Below are 21,825 nucleotides of genomic sequence, written 5' to 3'. Positions count from 1 at the left end.
TACCAACTTCATGCTTATTTTCTGATATATATTTCGAAGGCTATGCACCTCTTGAAGAATCCGACTGGAAAGTGGGGTGTGCTCGTGGGAGCCCACATGGGAAGCGGTAATAAGAGATGCTGTCCCAGGCTCACACATGAGCTTCTTGGCAAACTGCTGCCTGGGGGCCAAATCTGGGTCAAGATCTGTTTTTGTAAAGTTTTATTGGAAGACAGTCACACCCATTAGTTTACTTATTGCCTATGATTGCTCTTGCACTGCAAGGGCAGAGGTGAACCGTTTCAACAGAGACTGGGCAGCAAAGCCTGAAATGTTTATGATCTGGCCTTGACAGGAATAGTTCATGTCCTAGCCCTCCAGCTCCCCACCTCCGTCCCTATTCAAAGTCACGGTGAACAAACTTGAGAGGTCTTAGCAAACAAAACTTAGTAAGTTGGAGGGAAGGTATTGACAAACAGAAGCATCTTAAGGAAGCTGCTACTAGAGACAAGGCCTACGGGTCTACAGCAGTATTTCCTCTAAAAACATCTTTGGCATCCAGGCTTTGTGATTTGATTTTCAGATTTCATTTTTAAGTGATACTGGTAAGAGACTCATTTGAAATAACAAGGGTTCTCTTTTTAAAACGTGCTAAGTGTCACAGAATTTTTGGCCACCATCAAGATTGGTTTAATCAGATGGCTTTATTAACCAACCTACCGCTTGGAAGAAAGGGAAAAAGATTTTGTTTGCAGGATAGCCTCTTTTGTTATTGGTGTTGGTAGTGAAAGGGAGGGAAATGACTCAGAGAAGGAAAGGGGGGCTGAAGTCTCCTAGGGGAGACTGTGGGTACCCTCAGTGGAGGAGCTGAGGGCAGGATGAGGGCACCAGGCTTCAGGAACCCTGTGAAGAGAGGGACTAGCAAGTGAGGAGGAGCTGGTGACAGGAAGTTGGTTTCAAAGGTAAACAGAATCCTATTCAAACTACTGCTCAGGACTGGCCCTGCTTTCACAAGAACAGGTGAGGAGGAAATTCTTCTCATCCTTCTTTTCTAAGGAGCCCTCGCTCTGCACAAGCCTGCACTCCACCTGGTGGGCTGGCCCCGCTCCCTTCCCTTCCTCCACTCACCAGTTGGTCCCACTGCCTCCCGCCTTTCCATCTTCATGGCCACCTCTCTTGCAGCTCAGGCTCTGGTCGCTTCCAGGGGGGCTACGGCAAAGGCCTCCACTCCTGTCTCTGCTTCCACCATTGCTCTGCTTTTCTACAGTCTAGCTGTCTCTCTGCCTCACTCTTGAAGTAGCCTTAAAACAAATACTCTGACTCCATCACTCAACTTGAAAACCATCACTGACTCCAGCACTTGTAAGATAAGTTATTTCCTTAGTCTGGAACTAAAAGCAAGAGGGAACATCTGTGTTTAATACACTAGTTGTTGATCCTTGAACGGGCTGTACAATGTCCTATTTGAGGACCACTGTGCATGTTGTTCTTCTGCTCTAGAATGTCACCCATTTCTGTGGGTGTTCCTATGGAATAGTCAAACACCACCCCATCCATTGAGCCCTCCCAGATTCCTGGGAGGACGCAGATGTCTCTCTGCTGGGTCAATATGACATATGACTCCTGAGGATTTATTATATGGAAGAGGGGAATATGAAAAGTATAGTAATAACTGTAATTCATTATGGAATATAATAAATCTTCTTAAGAGAGGAAGACTGTGCCTCTTTGTATTCCCCAGAGTACCCAGCGTAGCCCTCAGTATGCGGATGGCAATGTCAGGCTGGCTATAGTCCAATACGGGCTCCTACCAGGATCTGGTTGTGGGTACCCACAGGGCCACATTACCCACTTCTGAGGTTGTATCTGGTATCAGTGTGAAGAGTGTGAGGAAGAATTAGAGATGTCCTCAGCTTTTGGAGCTGAGGAGGGGGTGTGTGTGTGTGACACACAGTCTACCTATCTGCCTCTACTAGCTTAAAAGATAATTCCACAAATATCTATTAAGTAAATATGTCTGTTGCTAAAAGAAATGTTTGAATATCCAAACAATAGCTTTACCAAAAAATTCGTGAAAACATCTGCCCCATTTATAAATCAGGAGGGGTCTTTCTGATTTTAAGTCTATGATGTGAGAAACAGACAAATGAAGTTGGCAATCAGAGGAAGTAGAGATGACACAGGCTGGAACTATTAGAAAAGTCTCTTAGACAGATGAGGGGGAACTTCAAAATCTTGATAGTCAGAAGTAGGAGGAAGGATATTTCAAGTGGAGGGGTAAGAGAAAGAACCAGAAGGGAGAGGCATGTTTTTTTTTTTTTGTTTGTTTGTTTTTTTCTGCAAATGTCATTTACTGAGATCAGCCAGTACTTACATAAAAAGCTAGGCAAGCAATAACAAGGAAACAAATAGCAAACAAAAAGCTAGGCAAGCCAACAACAGTAATAATAGAGGTGGGGAGAACTCTATTAATTCTAAAAAACCCTATTTCTTTGAGAAATGTCTGCCCTGGATTGCACAAGGGAACTTCTGATCTCTTACATTTTGCTTAGTTTTTACTTCCAGGCTCTGGACTGCCATTTTGCATAAGATGTAGTGAAAAAGAGAAAAATACCCAAAAAACTCCAAATCTTCCATTGCTCATGAAGTCTTTCAGTGAGGTGTGTTTTTTTCTAGCATATATTGCCTATTTGTCTAACTCATCTATGCACTGTCAAAGTGGTTTTGTCATTTTCCTAAAAAAACCCAACACAATAACTGGAATTGAAACTAAGTGGGGATATCCTGTTTCTCTTAAGAGAGTAAGAATCTGACTGTATCAGCACGATCTCCATTTACAGTCTCAAAAGACACACATATCTCAAGGATTTCTGTTACCTTCAAGGCTTAGTGAAGCTCATAAACAAATAAGATAGATTTCCTAAGCTATACGGTGCACACATGAGTCACATTATCCCATTTTTTTTCCTCCAGTGAAACTGCCACCATTTTGTCTAAAGCAGAAAAAGTTTTCATTTCAGGTTCATTCCTGAACTGCCCACCTTCTTCAGGTCTTAATATATCCTACTTTACATTTCAATGGGTGAATCACAGATTTAAGCTCCCAAAGGACATATAAAACTAAATTATTAGGGATGATACTTATAGGAGGGAAATTCATAATAGGGGCAGGGCTGAAAGGCATCTTGGAATATGGTAATGGAATACACAAAGACAGGAACCAACTTACCTGAAATTCTAAAGTCGCCTCATGACTTCTATGGTGTCATTTTCATAAAAGAAGTTCATTTGAGGGCAAAGAAATATTATTATGCGCTCTAGTAGACCATGTTTTATTTTCACTGAAATCTGAAGGAATTTTTCAAATTCAGAAGACGATAATAAAGTTGACTGCATGCTAAGGGGATTTCTTTAAACTCTGTTTCATAACGCTCCATGCTGTAATGCCAACAACCTTTGTGGATGGCGTAGCCACCAGGCACTCCCAATATAGATTCATAAATTATAACCCTATGCTACTGTACTGATGTGTGCATACATTGCAAAACCCAAAACAATCTAAAACGAAATAAAATCTATACAAGTTCTCAAAGGTTCCTCCACACTCCAAGGGATCGTCTGGCATCCCCCCCGCCACTGCGTGTGTTCACCCCGCTTTGGAGACCACTGTGCTGAGACCCTAGGACCCAGTATTTGTATGTGTGCGCGTGTGTTTAAATGCAAATCACTTGCCTTGTTTACATCCTTGAGAAGTGCAAGCTGCTCCTTTGAAAATGCAGCAGAGAGCCAGGTAACGAGTTGGAACAGGCCCCAGAAAATGTGCCACAGGAAAAAAACCTAATGCAAACTTCAGCAGTTTTCTGGGCAATTTATCCAGGCCAAATAATTACTCTTATCTTCCTCTCCCCCCACCCATTTAAATAATCGCTTCATCTCCTTCAGTATGAAACCAAACCAAACAAAAACCACCCCCAAATTTAAATCTTATTTTCCTAGACCAGCAATAATTGCAGCCTTGTCTTATCTTGTTCTGGCAATTCTACAGCTTGCACTGAGCGTCACGCAGCCGCTTACGTCGGGCCTGAGCCAGCTCAAGTGTGGCCTATGGAGCATCTCGGTGAACTGAGGCCTGCCTGGGAAAGTCGAGGGCTCTGAGGGGAAAGGGAGGGTACAGTTCACCCTCCGAGACCGTGGAAAGGGAATGTACAGCTCGGGGATCAGTATACGTGTTGCTGCCTGCTTTGGGCTGGTGCTGGGAATAACAGGGCCTTTGCATCACGCCACCAGTCTGTGTACTGGGGCCTGGGCTCTGCAAAGGCAACAAGAAAGACCAAGAGATTCACTTTTGTCTCTGCTCACGGAGGCTCCCGAGTGGGCTGAGGGAATCTGTTTCCAAGTTTCCCACAAGCACCTCAAACACATGGCCTCACTCCCTCATCCCAAACTATGGAAAGGAGAAGGCAGGCGCCTAACACCTCCCCTTGGGTCAAAGCTGTGGACAGACAGGTCTGGGGGCTCGGGGAGCCCCTACCCAGGAGACTCAGGGGCCGTGGAAGTTGACACGTGGAGGACAAAGGGTGTATTTGAACCTGCTGCTTCTGATGGCAGTTACCTTCTCCCCCAGATTGGCTTTTCAAACTCTGGGTGAGCATCAGGATCACCTGGGAAGCTCCGGAAAATAAACTCGTGGGCCCTATCCCACTCTAACCAGGCAAACAGAGCTCTCGAGCATGGACCCCGAAGCCCTGACGGCCAGCTGAAGCCACGGCCTCCCTGTGCATGTTAGTCACGTGGAAGAGTGCGCAGCTACCCGGGCAGGCGTATGCGTCTGCCACACAGCCATTCCCCTGGCATAGTTCAGAGGTGCTGGGAACACTTTTCTGAGCACGTTCACCTTTTCTTTCCCGCGTTCTTTTTCTTTTGCTTCTCCCTTGCAGCTGCCATATACATGACTTGTCTGGGGGACAAGCAGAGCTCAGTAGGCTTCTCTCTCACCACACATTTCTAGCTGAGGAAACTCAAGGTTTGGACCAGCTAATCCCCAAGGTTCCCTGTAGCTCGAACACCTCGTAGTTGTATTTATCAGAATCCCCATCTTCCAGACTCTCGGTTCCATGCCCTTCCCCCGGTACCTTTTTGGCTTGTCTTTTCACTTAGAGGCCACGTACCACTTCACCAACTCCCTTGGGATGTTTGATCTTTTGTTGTTGCTGTTGATTTGTTAAAAAAATCAAGTTCTAAGTTCCATTTCTAGGCTGTAGCTTTCAAACCGTAAGTGAGCAAAAAGTAGGGAAATCTAATCACTTGTTAAAGAGGAACTACCACGAATGTCCTATTTTATTTTTTAATTTTTTAAAAGTTTTTATTTATTTATTCATGCGAGACACACACAGAGAGGCAGAGACACAGGCAGAGGGAGAAGCAGGCTTCATGCAGGGAGCCCGATGTGGGACTCGATCCCGGGTCTCCAGGATCAGGCCCTGGGCTGAAGGCGGCGCTAAACCGCTGAGCCATCCGGGCTGCCCCTGAATGTCCTATTTTAAAGAAAGGTATGCTGTGTTTTCCCAATGCTATACTTAGAAAAATGATTTCTCTATCATTGATATTCCTATGCCAGGTGGAAAATCCAGAAGGAAGAGGCAGATAGGCTTTCTAATTTGCAGACAGAATCAGCGCTATGTTCATTTTAAATTCATGGTGTGCTGGTGAAGGCGGGCAAGTCAGCGGAAGATGACCAAACATGACAAGGTCAACTATCCACCTGTCCCAACAGCCTTCCATCCCAGACATATCGAGAGCCAACAGTGAACCCTTGGGATACACAAGGGAGCAAACCTGACATGGTCCTTGCCCAGGTGGGTCCTCTACTCATGGGGAAGGATGGCATCAAGGGAGCCGGCACGTGAATATGTGCATCATTATAATCTGTGTTAGGGACCCTGAAGGAAAATCCAGGGCATATTACATGCTGGGGGTCCAGGCATGAAGGATATGTGTATCTGGGAAGACTTCCTAGAAGAAGCGAGTCCTGAAGTTAGATGAGTAAAAAGAGGAAGCCCAGAAGGAAGGGAAGACCATCCTGTGGGCAGGGGACCCGGGGAGTGGGTACATCTCTAAGCAGTTGCTGCAGGTGCTGTATTCTCCGAGGAGCGTGGAGGTTACAGCGCAGCCCCCCAGAGCCGCCTGTGTTAACACCCTCTCCCCGAAGCTGTAGGCAAAGAATGTGAGCTCCCCTTGCAAAAAGTGCAGCCTGCCCTGTGTCAGCCTCTGCGTTAACGTGCTATTCTGTGAAGCTCTGATTTCCAATCAGATATGGGCTCTTCCCATTTTAGTACTAGTTGCAAGTTCACATACTTGGTGCTCACTGTTCTTTGCATAAGGCTCTAATTCGATTCACCGGAAAAAAAAATCTAGCTTAGGCACAAACCAAGAGAGAGTTTCCCACCTAGGGCAGCTTGACTCAACCAGAAAAGGTACTTCTAGATACGGCAATACAAGCCCTCGTTGCCCAAACACTTCTGGAAACTAAGGGCCGACGCTTTATCAGTTATTCAATCCAAACAAAACACAAGAGCTCCTGTCCTTTTTTTTTCTCCCATATGTAGATTAATATCCACCCCCGAAGGTGCTAACTCTTCCAGAAGACTGTAATTCGGGTTCTCACACCTCATGATCCTTCCACCAGCAAAGAATCAAACACCAGTATCACTTACAGAATCGTAAGATCCAGTTTGGTGCTTCTTTCCTTTTGAAAGACGAGGTCCTTTATTCCTTCTTAAATTCTAATCACCCAAAAGTTCTTTAAGATTTTTCCGTACTGGTGATTCCAAAAATGTTAGAACTGATTCCCTTGATGTCAAAGGAAGCCGGATACAGGCCTGCTGATTGATGTGCTAAACAAACTCTTCCGAGCTGGGCCTTGACAATTGCAGGTTTGGCAAGACAATCATTACTTCCAGTTTTGTTTTTGTTAAAATACAAAAAGGGAGAGACAGGCTCCTAACCACTTAAGAGGTATCACCCAATCCATGCCCTGTCATATTAAAACTCCTCTTCCTCTCTTCATGTTAAAAGAGAAGAGTCACTTTCTCAGGAGGCTAGATTTTTTTTTCCCCTGAAAAAATCTCATTTTTACAAAGATGAGCTATAATTATTTGTACTTGAGAAAGGAATACATGCTTTTTTGAAACCGCTAATAACAAAACAGTTACCACTTATTCTGTCGGAGGGCTCTGAAGTTCTCAAATGTTAGCTTGGGTCCAAATCACCTGGAAAGCTTGGTAAACAACGTTGCTGGCTGCCAACCTCAGAGTTTCTGACTCAGCAGGTCCAGGGTGGGACCTGAGGATCTGTGTTTCTAACAACTTTCCAGGTGATACTGCTGCTTCTGGTCTGGGGAACACACCTTGAGAACCACTGCTCTAGAGACAGCTTTATGATCAAGAAATATGTACTTAGGGGCACCTGGGTGTCTCAGTTAAATGTCCAACTCTTGATTTTGGCTCAGGTCATGATCTCCAGGTCATGAGGTCAAGCCCTATGTTGGGCTTTGCTCTGCTTGGGATTTTCTCTGTCCCTTTCCCCCTACCCCTCCCTACACATGCTTCCCCCCACCCCATTCTCTATCAAAAAAAGAACTATGTACTGAGTAAGTATTAAAGACAAAGTTCTCCAGTGGATATTGGGAGCCCAAAGAGATATACCTAACTTCAAATGTTTACAAACTTTAAGTAGTATTTTCTTTCTTCCCCCAAGGAGATAAGCAGCACCAAGTAAATAGAGAACAGCAGATGCTAAATGCCCAGGGAGCAGTGATCAGCGGATTTGAGAGAGAGCATGATGCTGATAGATGTTTCAAGCAGAGGGTGGCCTTGGAGATAACTCTGAACTTGATCTGGTCCTTGAAAGATAGGTTAGTGCTTAGATAACCAGAGATGAGGGCACATGCGTAATGCCTCAAAGCAAAACATCTCAATTGCTTTCAACACTGACTCTCCTTTCTACGGGGATGTTGGCATGCAGCAGAGGAATTATGGCTTGTGTCCTCCGTAGGCTTCCACACTCAGCTGCATTACACCATCTGGGTTCCAAGTGTGCAAAACCTGCAACTGAGTGGAGGCTCCCTCAGTTGGCCACAAGGACCAGAGGGAATTACTCATCCTGATTCTTCTATCAGCAGCAAGGCCAGATCTTGCAGCACTGCAATGCCCCACAGCGTGATACCCTAAATGGTGGAAGCAGCAGGGGCCAATTTCTCCAAAGAGTAGATGGAGATGGGCCCAGGCAAGACGAGTGTTGGGGGCAAGAGGAATTTGGGGAGCAAGAGGAGTGAAGCATAAGAGTCAGAGGCTCTCAGACTCGGGCTTATACCTCAAGGACATACGAGGACTAGGTGAGCACCAAGGGACAGATCAGAAGTGGTCAAGGAATGACAAGAGATCACGGGAGAGTCCTTCCTCTTTTCAGCCTATTAGATCCCAGACATGCTACCATGCTAAACTGACAGAGATGCTGATGGCACCATGGTCTTGCCCTTGAAATGTTCATGTCTAATGAGGAAGATAGAAGAATGAAGAGGTAAATTATGAAAACAGGATGGTAAGCACGGTGGCAGACATCTATTCACAGTGCTATGCAAGTGCAGAGCACAGACCAAGTAACTCTGGAGGGGGTCAGGGAAAGGTTTACTTATGGGGAGGACTGTCGTTTGGGCTGGGCTGACAAATATCTTCCAAGTAGAAAGAGCTGGTACAAAGTAGTGGAGAGTTCTGGAGCAACTGGGGGATGTAGAGCTAACAGTGCTAGGAGATGGCTCTGTGCGTGTGTGTGGCGTGTGTGTGTGTGTGTGTGTGTGTGTGTGTGTGTGTGTGTGTAGGGCTCCTGGGAGCATGTACGGACGTCAGTGCAGGCAGGCTGGAGCTGATGGCGTTCCATGTTAAGGAGTTTAACCCAGAGTGACTGAGGGTCACTGAATGATTTTATTCCATTAAGTGGCATGGCCAGATTCTTGTTTCCAAATTGTCGTTGCAGAGCACAAGACAAAGTAGAGAAGAAAAACTTGAGAAAGAATGGCCAGTCGTGTGGACCAGGACCACAGCCCGCATGGGGGTAGGGCTAGACTGAGCTAGCCAAGACCAAATTGGCAGTCTTCATATTAAATATGGGGGGGGGGCGGGCGGTGAGCAGTGGAAGGCGGAGAGAGAGCCCTGCCATTGAAGCCAGACCCCTCAGGGATGGTTGACACTTATGCAAGTGACCATGGAATTTCACTGTCCCATTCCCATTCCTTTTTTCCTGCCTCTACTCCTCAAATTTGATATTCACCATATGGTTTTATTCTAAGCACGCCTGGACATTTTTGAAAGGAAAATCTCATTGCTGTCTACTGTGGCCATGAAAAATAAATCCTAAGGGTGCTCATCACAGATCCTCAGCATTTGTATTATATTTATTCAGCTAAGTGCTTACAGCATACTGTGACTTACAGGTGCAGAAATAGTCAATGTCTGAGTGGAGTTTGGCCGCAGGTTTAATCATTATCATCTGTGAAATAAAAGGCTTTGTAACTTGATTGAACAGTACCAGGTTTCTTTCATTTAAATGATTCATTAGCATTAAAAAATGATAAAACAGAGAGTCTTGGATTATAAACACAGAACTGAAAAATAGATTTTTGTTTTTGTTTTTGTTTTTGCAAGAGTTCACTACCTTTACAAGGCACAGCAAGGGAGACCCTGGGCACATTGTGAAATCCAGAAAATACTTCGTGCCAGCTGCCCACTTGCAGGTCCTGCAGGGCTGTGTCTCAGGCTCAGGTCTTCTAGTTGAAACCAGAGCTCAAGTGCATGGTAGCACATGATTGGTGTTGTGGCATTACTGGAGAGCCAGGAAGAAGCCCAGGTGTCCACTCCTCTGGGATTGCTCTGGGGGAAGGCAGAGCAGAAGGCGAAGTGGGTGAGGTGGTGTCTGAGGCTCAGAGAAGGGAGAGCTGTCATGGATAATGCATTTGGAATTTGCCGATGAAAGCCTGGGGTGACATGATGGGGAATCCCTACTATACTGCACTGAAACACACACTTGTGGAGAATTAACGCTGAGTTTCCCTAACAAATTATGTTATCACATAATGCACTGATGTGCCAACACTACAATAAACATATGAAACAATATAGGATTAATTGGTAAACTTTTTTTAAAATATAATGTTATTGGTGATGATGGGAACTGGCCACTGCAAATGTCTAAATAGCATAAATAATTTCTCCAGAGAAAACCTTTGACTAAGCAATTCTGCTTCAAGCTACTTAAGGAAATAAGAAAATAAAAAAAATGCGCAGAGATATATGAATGAAGATATTCTATACAATGTTCTTTATAATTTTGAAAAAATCAAATATACATACGATTGATGAAAATGTAATTTCTGGTTAGAAAATTGGTGAAATAAGATATGGCGCTTCTATGTTATGGAATATTAGCCATTATAAATCATGTTTCAGAGCCCCCTTTAATGACATGGGGAAAATGTTCATGATTATACCACTGAGATCATACCAAGTTTTAAAAGTAAATATAGGATCAATTAAAGGGGCATCTGGGTGGCTCAGAGGTTGAGCGTCTGCCTTTGGCTCAGTTGGTGATCCTGAGGTCCTGGGATTGAGTCCTATGTCAGGTTCCCTGCAGAGAGCCTGCTTCTCCCTCTGCCTATGTCTCTGCCTCTCTCTCTGTGTCTCTCATGAATAAATAAATAAAATCTTAAAAAAAAAATACATGTGTGCTGCGGTGCCAGGGTGGTATGGTCAGTTAAGTGTCTGACTCTTGGTTTCAGCTCAGGTCATGATTTCAGAGTTGCGGGATGGAACCCTGTGTCAGGATCCACACTAAGTGTGGAATCTGCTTGAGACTCTCTCTCCCTCTGCCCTTCCCCATACCTAGCACCCTCTTTCCCTGCCACCACATACCCCCACCCCCTGCACACACGGGCACTCTCTCATTCTTTCTCAAGTAAATATATCTTTAAAAAAATACGTGTATTTTAATTTAATGCAACCCTATCTACTAATTTAATGCAACCCTATCAGAATACCAACAGCATTTTTCACAGAACTAGAACAAACAATCCTAAAACTTGTATGGAGCCACAAAAGACTCTGAATAGACAAAGCAATCTTGAAGAAAAAATCTGGAGGTATCACAATCCCAGATTTCAAGATAATACTACAAAGCTATAGTGATCAAAGCACAAAAATAAGATAGATCAATGGAACAGAATAGAGAGCCCAGAAACGAGCCCATGACTATATGGTCAATTAGTTAATGACAAAGGAGGCCAAAATATGCAACGGGGAAAAGACACCACTTCAACAAGTGGTGTTGGGAAAACTGGACAGCAACATGCAAAAGAATGAAGCTGGACCGCTTTCTTACACCATAAACACACACACAAACTTTGTGGTTAAGGACCTAAATGTGAGACCTGAAGCCATAAAAATCTGAAAGAGCACAGGCAGTAATTTCTCTGACATCAGTCTTAGTAATATTTTTCTAGACATGTCTCTGGTGACAAGGGAAACAAAAGCAAAAATGAACTATTGGGACTTCATCAAAATAAAAAGCTTCTGCACAGCAAAGGAAGCAACCAACAAAATGAAAAGACAACCTATTGAATAGGAGAAGATATTTGCAGATGATATAGTCAATAAAGGGTTAATATCCAAACTATACAACGAATTTACACAACTCAACACCAAAACCACAAGTAATCTAATAAAAAATGGGCAGAAGACATGAACAGGCATTTCTCCAAAGACATCCAGATGGCCAACAGACACATGAAAAGATGCTCAACATCATTTATTGTTAGGGAAATGCAAATCAAAACCACAATGAAGTATTACCTAACACCTGTCAGAATGGCTGAAATCAAAACACAAGAAACAGCAAGTGTTGGTGAGGATGTGGAGAAAAAAGAAACCCTCCTCCACTGTTGGTGGGAATGCAAACTGGAGCAGACACTCTGGAAAAACAGTATGGCTATTCCTCAAAAGGTTAAAAATAGAGCTACCATATAATCCAGTAATTCCACTACTAGGTATTTACCCAAAGAATACAAAAACACTAATTCAAAAAAATATATGCATCCCTATGTTTATTGCAGCATTATTAACAATGGTCAAATTATGAAAGCAGCTGAGTGTTCATGATAGCTGAATGGATAAAGAAGATGTCACACACACACACACACACACACACACACACACACACACACCCTGGAATATTATTCAGCCGTAAAAAAGAATGAAGTCTTGTCATTTGTAATGACACGGATGGACCTAGAGAGTATTATGCTAAGTGAAATGAGTCAGAGAAAGACACATCCTGTATGGTTTCACTCATATGTGGAATTTAAGAAACCAAATAAATGAACAAAGGAAAAAAGAGACAAACTAAAAGCAAACTCTTAACTATAGAGAACAAACTGATGGTTACCAGAGGGGAGGTGGGTAGATGGGAGAATCAGGTGAAGGGGATGAGGAGTGTACACTTACCACAATGAGCACCTAGTAATGTACAGAAATGTTGAAGCACTATAGTATAAACTGTAGGTTAACTATATTAGAATTTTTAAAAATACAAATATTCTTAAGGAAAAATATCAAATAGAAAGTCGTAACAAAATGTTAAATATGGGGGATCCCGGGGTGGCTCAGTGGTTTAGTGCTGCCTTCGGCCCAGGGCGTGATCCTGGAGACCGCGGATCGAGTCCCACATCAGGCTCCCTGCATGGAGTCTGTGTGTCTCTCTCTCTCTGCCTATGTCTCTGCCTCTCTCTCTGTGTGTGTCTCTCATGAATAAATAAATAAAATCTTAAAAAAATAATAAAAAAATAAAAAAATAAAATGTTAAATATGGCTATCTTTGACTAGAAGGATTGTGGGTGATTTATATTGTCTTACAGATTTTTTTGAGAAAAAACCATTTATATAGTGAAAATAGTATTGTAATAAAAATCATTTAAATTAAAACAAATAAATTACAAATTTGTAAAAATACATATGGTTAAAATATATAACGTAACATATTTAATATATATAAAGGCTCATTTATGAAAGCATTTAGTATAAAATGTTTGCAATTCAATAATTGCTTGCTTTTTTAAGAGACTATGAGTTATGAATTTTTTATTTTATTTTACTTATTTATTTGAAAGAGAATGTGCCTGCATGCACGAGTAGGGCAGAGGGGCAGTGGGGGAAGCAGACTCCCCGCTGAGCTGGGAGCTGGAAGTGGGGCTCCAGCCCAGGACCCCGGGATCACCACCAGAGCAGAAGGCAGATGCTTAACGGACTGAGTCACCTAGGCGCCCCATGAATTATGAATTTTTAAAAACGCATATGACCGTAAGCTCTCGACAAGCCCGACGGTGTCACCTACAGGGCTCAGGGCTTTACCAGAGGGGGTGCAGATGTGCTGCAGACCTTTCCTCTCTGTAAGCTCCTGAGATTGCTTAGCGCTCGGTGGCAAACTGGCTGAGCTGTCCTAGGAGCCCCCTGAGCAGGCCAAGCTCTGCAGAGTGGGCATGAGGGGGGGGGCGCCTGGGATGGAGCCGGGCTGGAGAGCTGCTAGTGATGGAAGCCTGGTGGGCAGGGCGAAATATGGGAGGCATGCTGCAGCTGAGCAGCCCGTGGTGGGACTGTACCTCCTCCGAATCTCTTCTTGTGCCCCAGATAACAAGGAGCTGAGGGGGCACCGCTGTGGCACCGCAGAGAATGGAGGCCTCCAGTGCTGGGAGGTCATGGGGAGGCAGGGCGGGGTAGGTAGGAGCGAGAGAGGTGGCCTGCAGGAGACATCTGACGCTCAGGCCTGTTCAAGGCTTATTCGAAGACGGTCCCTGTAGGTTAAGGGGACTAGGATGTGGATAGTAATATGAAGGCCCCTTGAGACTGCCATGGGGTGGTTAGCTGTGGGCCTTGAAGTAACCATAATTTTTCTGGTGGATAAATCCAGTTAATTTGGGTGTCATTTTCATTAGCGTTCAATGAAACACTTGTTGGGTTGTTTGTTTTTAAATTCATTTTGTTATTTAGAACTCAGCACCAGATGTAGTGGTTAAACTCTAGGGATTCACTGGGAACCCAATCCAGTCGTCATGTTACCTCATGGAATTTAGAGTTGGCTGGGAGAAAACAGATCTTAATCAAATAATCACAAACACAAATGTGAGAGAGCGGGACACCTGGCTTGCGAATGGGCATCTTCGTTTCAGTAAAGTGATTCAAAAATGGGTGATGTTGAGAAGGGCAAGAAGATTTTTGTTCAGAAGTGGAAAAGGGAGGCAAGCACAAGGCTGGGCCAACTCTCCATGGTTGATTTGGGCGAAAGACAGGTCAGTGCCCTGGATTTTCTTACATGGATGCCAATAAGAACAAAGGCATCACCTGGGGAGAGGAGACCCTGAAGGAGTATATGGAAAATCCCAAGAAGTACATCCCTGGAACAAAAATGATCTTTGCTGGCATTAAGAAGACTTGGGAAAGAACTGACTTAATAGCTTATCTCAAAAAAGCTACTGAGGGTAATAGTTGGCCATCGCCTTATTTATTACAAAACAAAAATGTCTCATGACTTTTTTTTATGTGTGCCATATTTATTTAAATTGATCTCATTGACCAGAATTCAGATCATGAGTGGCTGATAGAATTTTTCTCTGGGACAGTCCTGATTTAAATAAGATTGGCTTGCGGCTAAATGAATATGATCAGCTTTTTGAACTTTGATGGTAATTCTGGTTCAGCTGTCACTGCTGTCACTGTTTTCCCCTTCTAAAAATATGATTGGAGTTGATTAGGGATGTTCCGCTTTTCACAGAGATGGTAAATGCCACCTCTAAACTTACAGATTGGTTTTATATTTAGATTTATATAACTGGTTATATTAATATATTTAAATACCGAGGAAATCCCTTCACTGTCTCAGAACACCAAGACTCAGCTGTGTTTCAAGTTGTGTTCCCTAGCCTGTTGTTAAAGGCAATGGCTGAAGATAAGCTGGCAGTGTCCACTTTATCTTTTTGGTCTTAACTATGCCAATTTAATTAAAATTCCTTGCATCGGAAAAAAAATATCCAAATATGACAAGTAGTTCACAGAGAGCCACATAGTCATACTATCAGAGCTAAGAGATTTAATGTATGTAGGTATATTCAGGAAGTTTCTCTGAGGCAGTAACACTTTGGGGGATCCCAAAGGCGGATAGGAGGCCTCTTATTCAGGCAGAGGATTCCAGGGAGAGAGAATAATAGCATTTGCAAAGGTCCTGTGGCAAAAAACACATGCAGTCATCATGAAGGACTGCAGGAAGGGTAGGGTGGTGGTTGCTTAGGAGTGATGAACTCAGGGAGAAGTAAGGTTCAAGAAATAAGCAGGAGTTAGGGAAGCAGTGTAGGCCCCCCAAATTAGTTTGGTCTCTACCCTTAATAAAAGTAAGAGAAACCACTGAATGGTGTCATAATACGAAGAGATGGGAATAATCACACAGTTATTTTTAAACCGTTTGCCTTAACTTCATTCAGTTCTAGTTTATTTGCTTTATGGGTTAGTGTTCCAAGAAAATTCTCCTTTGAAGGTAAAGCAGCTAGAAAAATCTTTCAAATCAACAATGGGTTTATACAATGCCTCTGGGCAAATTAAAAAAAGGTATCTCTTCTTTAAGACACTTTCCTTCCTTGATTGGAAAACTGTCCTAATATGTTGATTTTGCTAGAGCAAAACTCTTCACTGCCATCTTTCAGGAAACTGTCATAATAAATACAAAAGCCTATTTTTATGGTTCAAACAGTGCTTCCTTCAACGCAGCACTCTGTGCAGTCCACACCCACACGACCGTACTCAGTGGCCCTGATCTCCACTGATCAAAAAAGAAAGGAGAAAAGCAACTTTTTCTTCTTTGAAATGAGATAGCATATTGTATAAATGTAATAAAACATGCAGTTTTGGGTCTTTAAGGCCTAACTATGACCAAAACTCATTTTCCAATGCTTACCCACTCTGCCTAGGTGTAGTGCTGGTGGGAGAGAGTAAGTGGCTCCAGATGGCAGATGGAAGATACCCTCCCCACGGCTGGTCGGATGGAGATCCGGATGGAGACCAAGAACTGGCAAGAATTTACACCAGAAATGCCACATCTGGCAGACCTGGGATCCAAAGAGGGACCCAGGAACCACACTGCAATCACCATTAACCGAAAGCCCTCGTGACTCTGTGCCAGGCAGCCCGTGAGGACAGCCCACGAGGGCATGAGACACCCAGGCCGTGTCAGAAGAACCACAGGCCATGCGAGGGGCCTGGCTTCGGAAAACATACCCACACAGCTTGGCCTGAACGGGCTTTGTGTTATTGCAACACTCCACTCTCGACCAGAATCTCTCGGGCTCAGTTTGAATTCACAACCAATAGTTGTCAAACGCTGCATCCGAAAGCAGCAGTGAGACCCTTGTATATGTGAGCTACTACGCGCCCTAGAAATTGATATACACTCTGAACTTAAATACACAGCTGCGCCCTCATCCCATTTCCAGCTTCAATGTTTTTTCTTTAATGAAAATCATTGCCCTCACAGATTTGTCTGGAAGATCCTGACCAAAAAAAAAAAACAAAACAAAAAAAACCAAAACATTAAAAGAACGCCCTGTGGTCCTCTCCCATCCGGGGCTCTATCCTACTACCTTCAGCTAGTACCTCCGACCCCACCATCGACATCCTCAGGGACACGTGGCTTCGGCAGAGCAGCTGGGGAAAGCAGAGGTGCACTTACTGCTCCCTGGACGGAAGATGAGCCGTCTTCTTCCCCGTCTGGCTCCTGGTCTTCGTTGTCGGTCCAAGAGGACACGTCCTCTACTGAACTGGTCAGATCAGGTAAACTCTTAGATGTCAACCTCAGGAGGTCTTCGGCGGAGGTTTCCTACAGGGACACAATGAAAGAGTCATGCATTACCCCATGAATGTTGGTCAAGGTCAAGGTCAAGGAAAACCCAGCAGGGTCAGCCGGGAGTGCTCACATGCCCTGAACTCAAAGACCCCATGGAATGTATTATGTTCCACATTTCCAGGTTGGCCAGGTTACCTCACATGTCAGGGCAGTAGACCCAATGTAAACCCAAACCAATTTGTTTTTTGCTGAAAAAATCTGTGTTTCTTAGATATTTCTATAGGCAATCCAAATTCCCTCCACTTCAGAAACTCTGATACCTTCTCCTGCCTTGCGTTCCGGGTACAATCTAAACCTCCCTGTTGGCGGGCCAACATCTTAGGGCCCAGGGCTCCAAACACACCTCCCTCCATTCTCTCCTCCAACCCGCACCTTCCACGCCAGCCGCACTGACCTTCCATCGCGCCAGGCTCTCCCCTGCCCTGCTCCCATGTCTACCAGCAGCTCCCTCTGTCCAGCGAGCTCAGCTTCCCAGCTCCGCTTGAACACCCCCTCCCGGAAGCCTTCCTGGACGTCCCAGGAGGCATTCCACTTGTCTTTCCCTTCTTCCCGAATGTCCTTCACTGTTTTCTTTCATCGCCCTGCACGTATGTCTAACTCTACCTGTCTCTCCTGCTTATCTGAGCGCTCCTCCAAGCGAAGGCCATTTCTACTCTGCGCCGTGTCCCCAGGCCCGGCAAGAGCTCTAGTATCCATGTGCTCCTCCCCCTCACTGCTCATCTCACTAGCATATGTTCACCAGAAAGAGATTAGACTGTTGATTGAATCATGACGCCAAAGTGGAGCCTGATAACGTCTCTTCAAAGAAAACAGCCCTTGAACAATTTTTAAAGGTCAACAGAATACATGGAATCAGACTCCATTAAGATTAGGCTCTAAAGAGGACTCCACCATCGCCCTTCCTTCCTCCGCACAGACGAGGCCACAGGGGTCAGTGGGATGCAGGCGAGGTCACCGGTGCCACATGACAATTGCACACACAGAGGAGGCGCACGCTGCCACCCAGAACTCTCCAGGGAAATGCCACAGCACAGGAGGCGGGGGAGCAGGGCCGCGGCTGATGTGAGGCCAGAAAGGAGAGAAATGTTCCCTCCTCTCCTCCCACACCAGTCATTTCTACAAGTAAGGAAGCCTATGGAAAGTTTTGATCATCCTATTCCTCAGGGCTTGACAGAAAGGAGAAGAGAAGACACACATCTTAAACAACAGGTGTTACAGACTCCTAGTAAGTGGGCGCCCCGCGGCACTGACATTTGTGACTAATTTGATGTGCAGCCCACCTGGGAGGCATCTGAAGCTCATTCATGGCAGGTCAGTAATTGTGGATACTATACAGTTAGACCTTACCTAAGGGAAGCAAAGAGCTCTGAAGCAAAAAGTGAGTTCAGCCCTCTTCTGCAAGGTCAGCTCTGCTAGACCATAAACGGAAACGAGATTTTTAAAAAGATGTAGGACAAAAAATGAAGGTCCCAACTGGTGAGTAAATTGCACAACAGCCACAAGATAGAATACTTCATGGTCAGGGACGCCTGGTGGCTCAGTGGTTGAGCATCTGCCTTCGGCTCAGGTCATGATTCCGGGGTCCTAGGATCGAGTCCGGCATCCGCCTCCCCGCAGAGAACCTGCTTCTCCCTCTGCCTGTGTCTCTGCCTCTCTCTCTCTCTCTGTGTCTCTCATAAATAAATAAATAAATGCAATCTTTAAAAAAAATACTCCATAGTCATTAACAACAGTGCTACAGAAATGTACTTTCTGTATGCACAAAGATTCTTACAGCATGCTACTTGGCGCAAAAGCAGATGAAAAATAGTATTCTCATTTTAATAATGGTTGTAACAATAAACTAGATGTCGTAATATGTGCTAACCAGAAAGGCAAACATTTCTCCAAGTGCTTCTTGCAACCAGCTGCATTGTTTGGGCTGTTCATATTTCATTTAATCTTCCTGACATTCCATGGAGTAGTTATGATTCTCATTGTCCAGGTGAGAAAACTGAGGTTTAAAAAATTGTAGCAAAAAAAAAAAATAAATTTAAAAGTTTAAAAAAATTTAAAAATGTAGCAACTTGTTAAAGATCTGCAGCTTTTAAGGGGCTGTGCGGGTTCTGAAGTCCAGGCGGCGCTGCCTCCTGGGGCATTCCGACTCCGTGTGTTTGAGCCCATTAAAAAAACATGCCTGGAAGGACAGACCAGGTAATGGATAGAACTACTGGGGGTGTTTGAAAATTTTATCTTCCTTTTCTTCTAGGTTTTCTACATTAGACATAGTAAGTGGATATTACTTGTTGATAAAAACGGAGAGTGATAAAGAGAGAGAGAAATCTGTGTTGATATGCAGGTACTTCCGGGAATATCAAAACACACTTGGATATTCTGATTTCATTCATTAGACAAAAACCTTATAAGCTCGTCTGTATAAACAAACAACATATTCGTATGGAGACATGAGATGCTCTGTCCTGAAGAAAGTAACTGCGTATGTTTTCAAAACAATGTCCTAAAGTTTGGTGACAAAGCGACTATTTTCTACAATGATAATTTATATTTTTATTATTCTTTTTATTCAGCAAATCAAAAGCTCTTCCCCCCCTCTTCCTCTCTTTAAATACAATGACAAAACAAAGACTCTGGATTACTTGCTCTTTTTGGATACTGAAGAGGACCAGATGCCAAGAGGTGTGGAAAGATGGATTTTCTTCTCTCCTACATGGATGAGCATCTTGGATGGTGGAGATTAAGTTTAGGAACAAACAGTGGGCAGCTGCTATAGCAACGTATTGCCTAGTTATAAATGGAGCCTATGGGAAGAACTGGAGGGTATCATTCCTCCACGGTCTCGGTCATCTTTAGGCCTGTCGTTCAGTACAGATGGCCAAGAGCAAGAGCCTGACAACCGAAACATCCATTCCTGGGCTCCAGACTGCTTCTCAGTCCTACAAAGACCCGGTGAGTGTCCCTAAATGTCAAAGCCCCTCGCAGGAACACATTACCCTTCTCTAATGCCACTGGCTCTGTGTCCTTTATGTCTTAAATGACTAAGAGGCAGCTTGGTGGACAGGAACAAGCACGAAACTGTGAAGCCTTACGGACCCATGATGAAACCTGCTTCTGCCTCCTACTGCTTGTGCGGCCTCTGGGTAAATTAATAAACCACTCAGATTTTAACTTCATCTTTTGAATGAAAAGAACCAACATCTCTCTCAGGGGATTTCAAGAATTAAACGAGATGATAGGTAAAAAGCTCCTGGCACCCATTGTGCCCTTTGTACCCTGGCACACGTTAGTGCCCTTTGAGTCAGCGAGTGAGACCACAGCTCACATATCATCCAGGAAACCAGCTTTCAAAGCCCCCTGTATGCTCCTCAATTATGCTTCCCCATGAGTGGACCTTTTCTTTAATTATTTAAATTTTAGGTAGTGCAATATTAGGTGCAATATTGGTTTCTAGAGTGGAATTCAGTGATCTACCACTTACATACAACACCCAGTGATCAACACAAGTGTCCTTAACACCCATCCTCCATCTAACCCATTCCCTACCCACCTCCCTCCATCAACCCTCAGTTTGTTCTCTATACTTAAAAGTCTTTTATGGCTTGTGTCTCTCTCTCCTTTTTTTCTTTTCCTCCTTTCCATATGCTCATCTATTTTCTTTCTCAAACTCCACATATGAATGAGATCATTCCATTTCACTTAGCATAATACATTCTAGCTCTATCCATGTTGTTGCAAATGGCAAGATTTCATTTTTTTGATGGCTGAATAATATTCCATTACATATGTACCACATTTTATCTATTCATCAGTTGATAAGACATTTGGGCTCTCTCTATAGTTTGGCTATTGTTGATAAACACAATGGACAGTGTATGAACAATGCTATAAATATTGGTGCATGTATCCCTTAGAATCCGTATTTTTATATCTTTTGGGTAAACACCTAGTAGTGCAATCGCTGGATTGTAGGTTAGTCCTATTTTTAACATTTTGAGGAACCTCCATATTGTTTTCCAGAGTGGCTGCACCAGTTTGCATTCCCACTAACAGTGCAAGAAAGTTCCCCTTTCTCCACATCCTCGCCAACATCTGTTGTTTCCTGTGCTGTTAATTTTAGCCATCCTTACAGGTGTGAGGCGATACCTCATCACGATTTTGACTTGTATTTCCCTGATGAGGAGTGATGTTGAGCATCTTCTCATGTGTCCTTTTTGGGGGGGAAAGTGTCTATTCTATGTCTTCTGCTCATTTGTTAACTGGGTTATTTGTTTTTTGAGTATTGAGTTTGATAAGTTCTTTATAGATTTTGGATACTAGCCCTTTATCTGATACATCATTTGCAATATCTCCTCTCATTCTACAGGCTACCTTTTAGTTTTGGTAATTGTTTCCTTTGCTGTGCAGATTTTTATCTTGATGAAGCCCCAATAATAGTTTTGCGTTTGTTTCTCTTGCCTGTGGTGATAAGAAGTTGATCGAGCCAAGGCCAGAGAGGTTGCTGCCTATGTTCTCTTCTAGGATTTTGATGGTTTCCTCTCTCACATTAAGGTCTTTCATCCACTTTGAATTTATTTTTGTGTAAAGTGTAAGAAAGTGATGGGTGGACCTTTTTAATTTTTATTTTATGTTTTCTTTGTGTCCGTGTGTTTGTCTCTTCTAGCTTGACTTAGAAGAGATTTTTCTCTTTCTCATCTTCCAAACTAGCAGAAGAAAGAAGTCAGCATAGAAATAAAGGTTGGGTGGCCATGGTATACTGCTTGTGCAGGAACCCCTCCATTCTTGAGCCACAGACTGTGGGGCGGGGGGTGGGGGGGGTGGGCTGTGCAAACATAGGACTCAGCGTGTGTGAGTGTTTAAGACCAG

At 43.8% G+C, this 21,825-nt stretch overlaps 1 protein-coding gene and 1 pseudogene across 5 annotated transcripts in view; one reads left to right on the top strand and one right to left on the bottom strand.

Annotated features, from left to right (window-relative positions):
* The window catches only part of PDZD2 (PDZ domain containing 2), a 360,029-nt gene that overhangs the window by 60,882 nt on the left and 277,322 nt on the right, over positions 1-21,825 (bottom strand). For all 5 annotated transcript variants that reach the window (XM_041749706.1, XM_041749707.1, XM_041749705.1 and 2 more), the window contains one exon: positions 16,792-16,938. In XM_041749706.1, coding sequence (XP_041605640.1) covers positions 16,792-16,938 — 147 coding nt within the window. The remainder of the gene's footprint in view (positions 1-16,791; positions 16,939-21,825) is intronic.
* Positions 13,147-15,512, top strand: LOC121487734 (annotated as a pseudogene).

Source organism: Vulpes lagopus, chromosome 3 (genome assembly GCF_018345385.1).
Source record: "Vulpes lagopus strain Blue_001 chromosome 3, ASM1834538v1, whole genome shotgun sequence".
In the NCBI taxonomy this organism is placed as follows: domain Eukaryota; kingdom Metazoa; phylum Chordata; class Mammalia; order Carnivora; family Canidae; genus Vulpes; species Vulpes lagopus.
The sequence above is the reverse complement of the archived record's forward strand: the minus strand, read 5'-3'. Positions and strand labels throughout refer to the sequence as shown.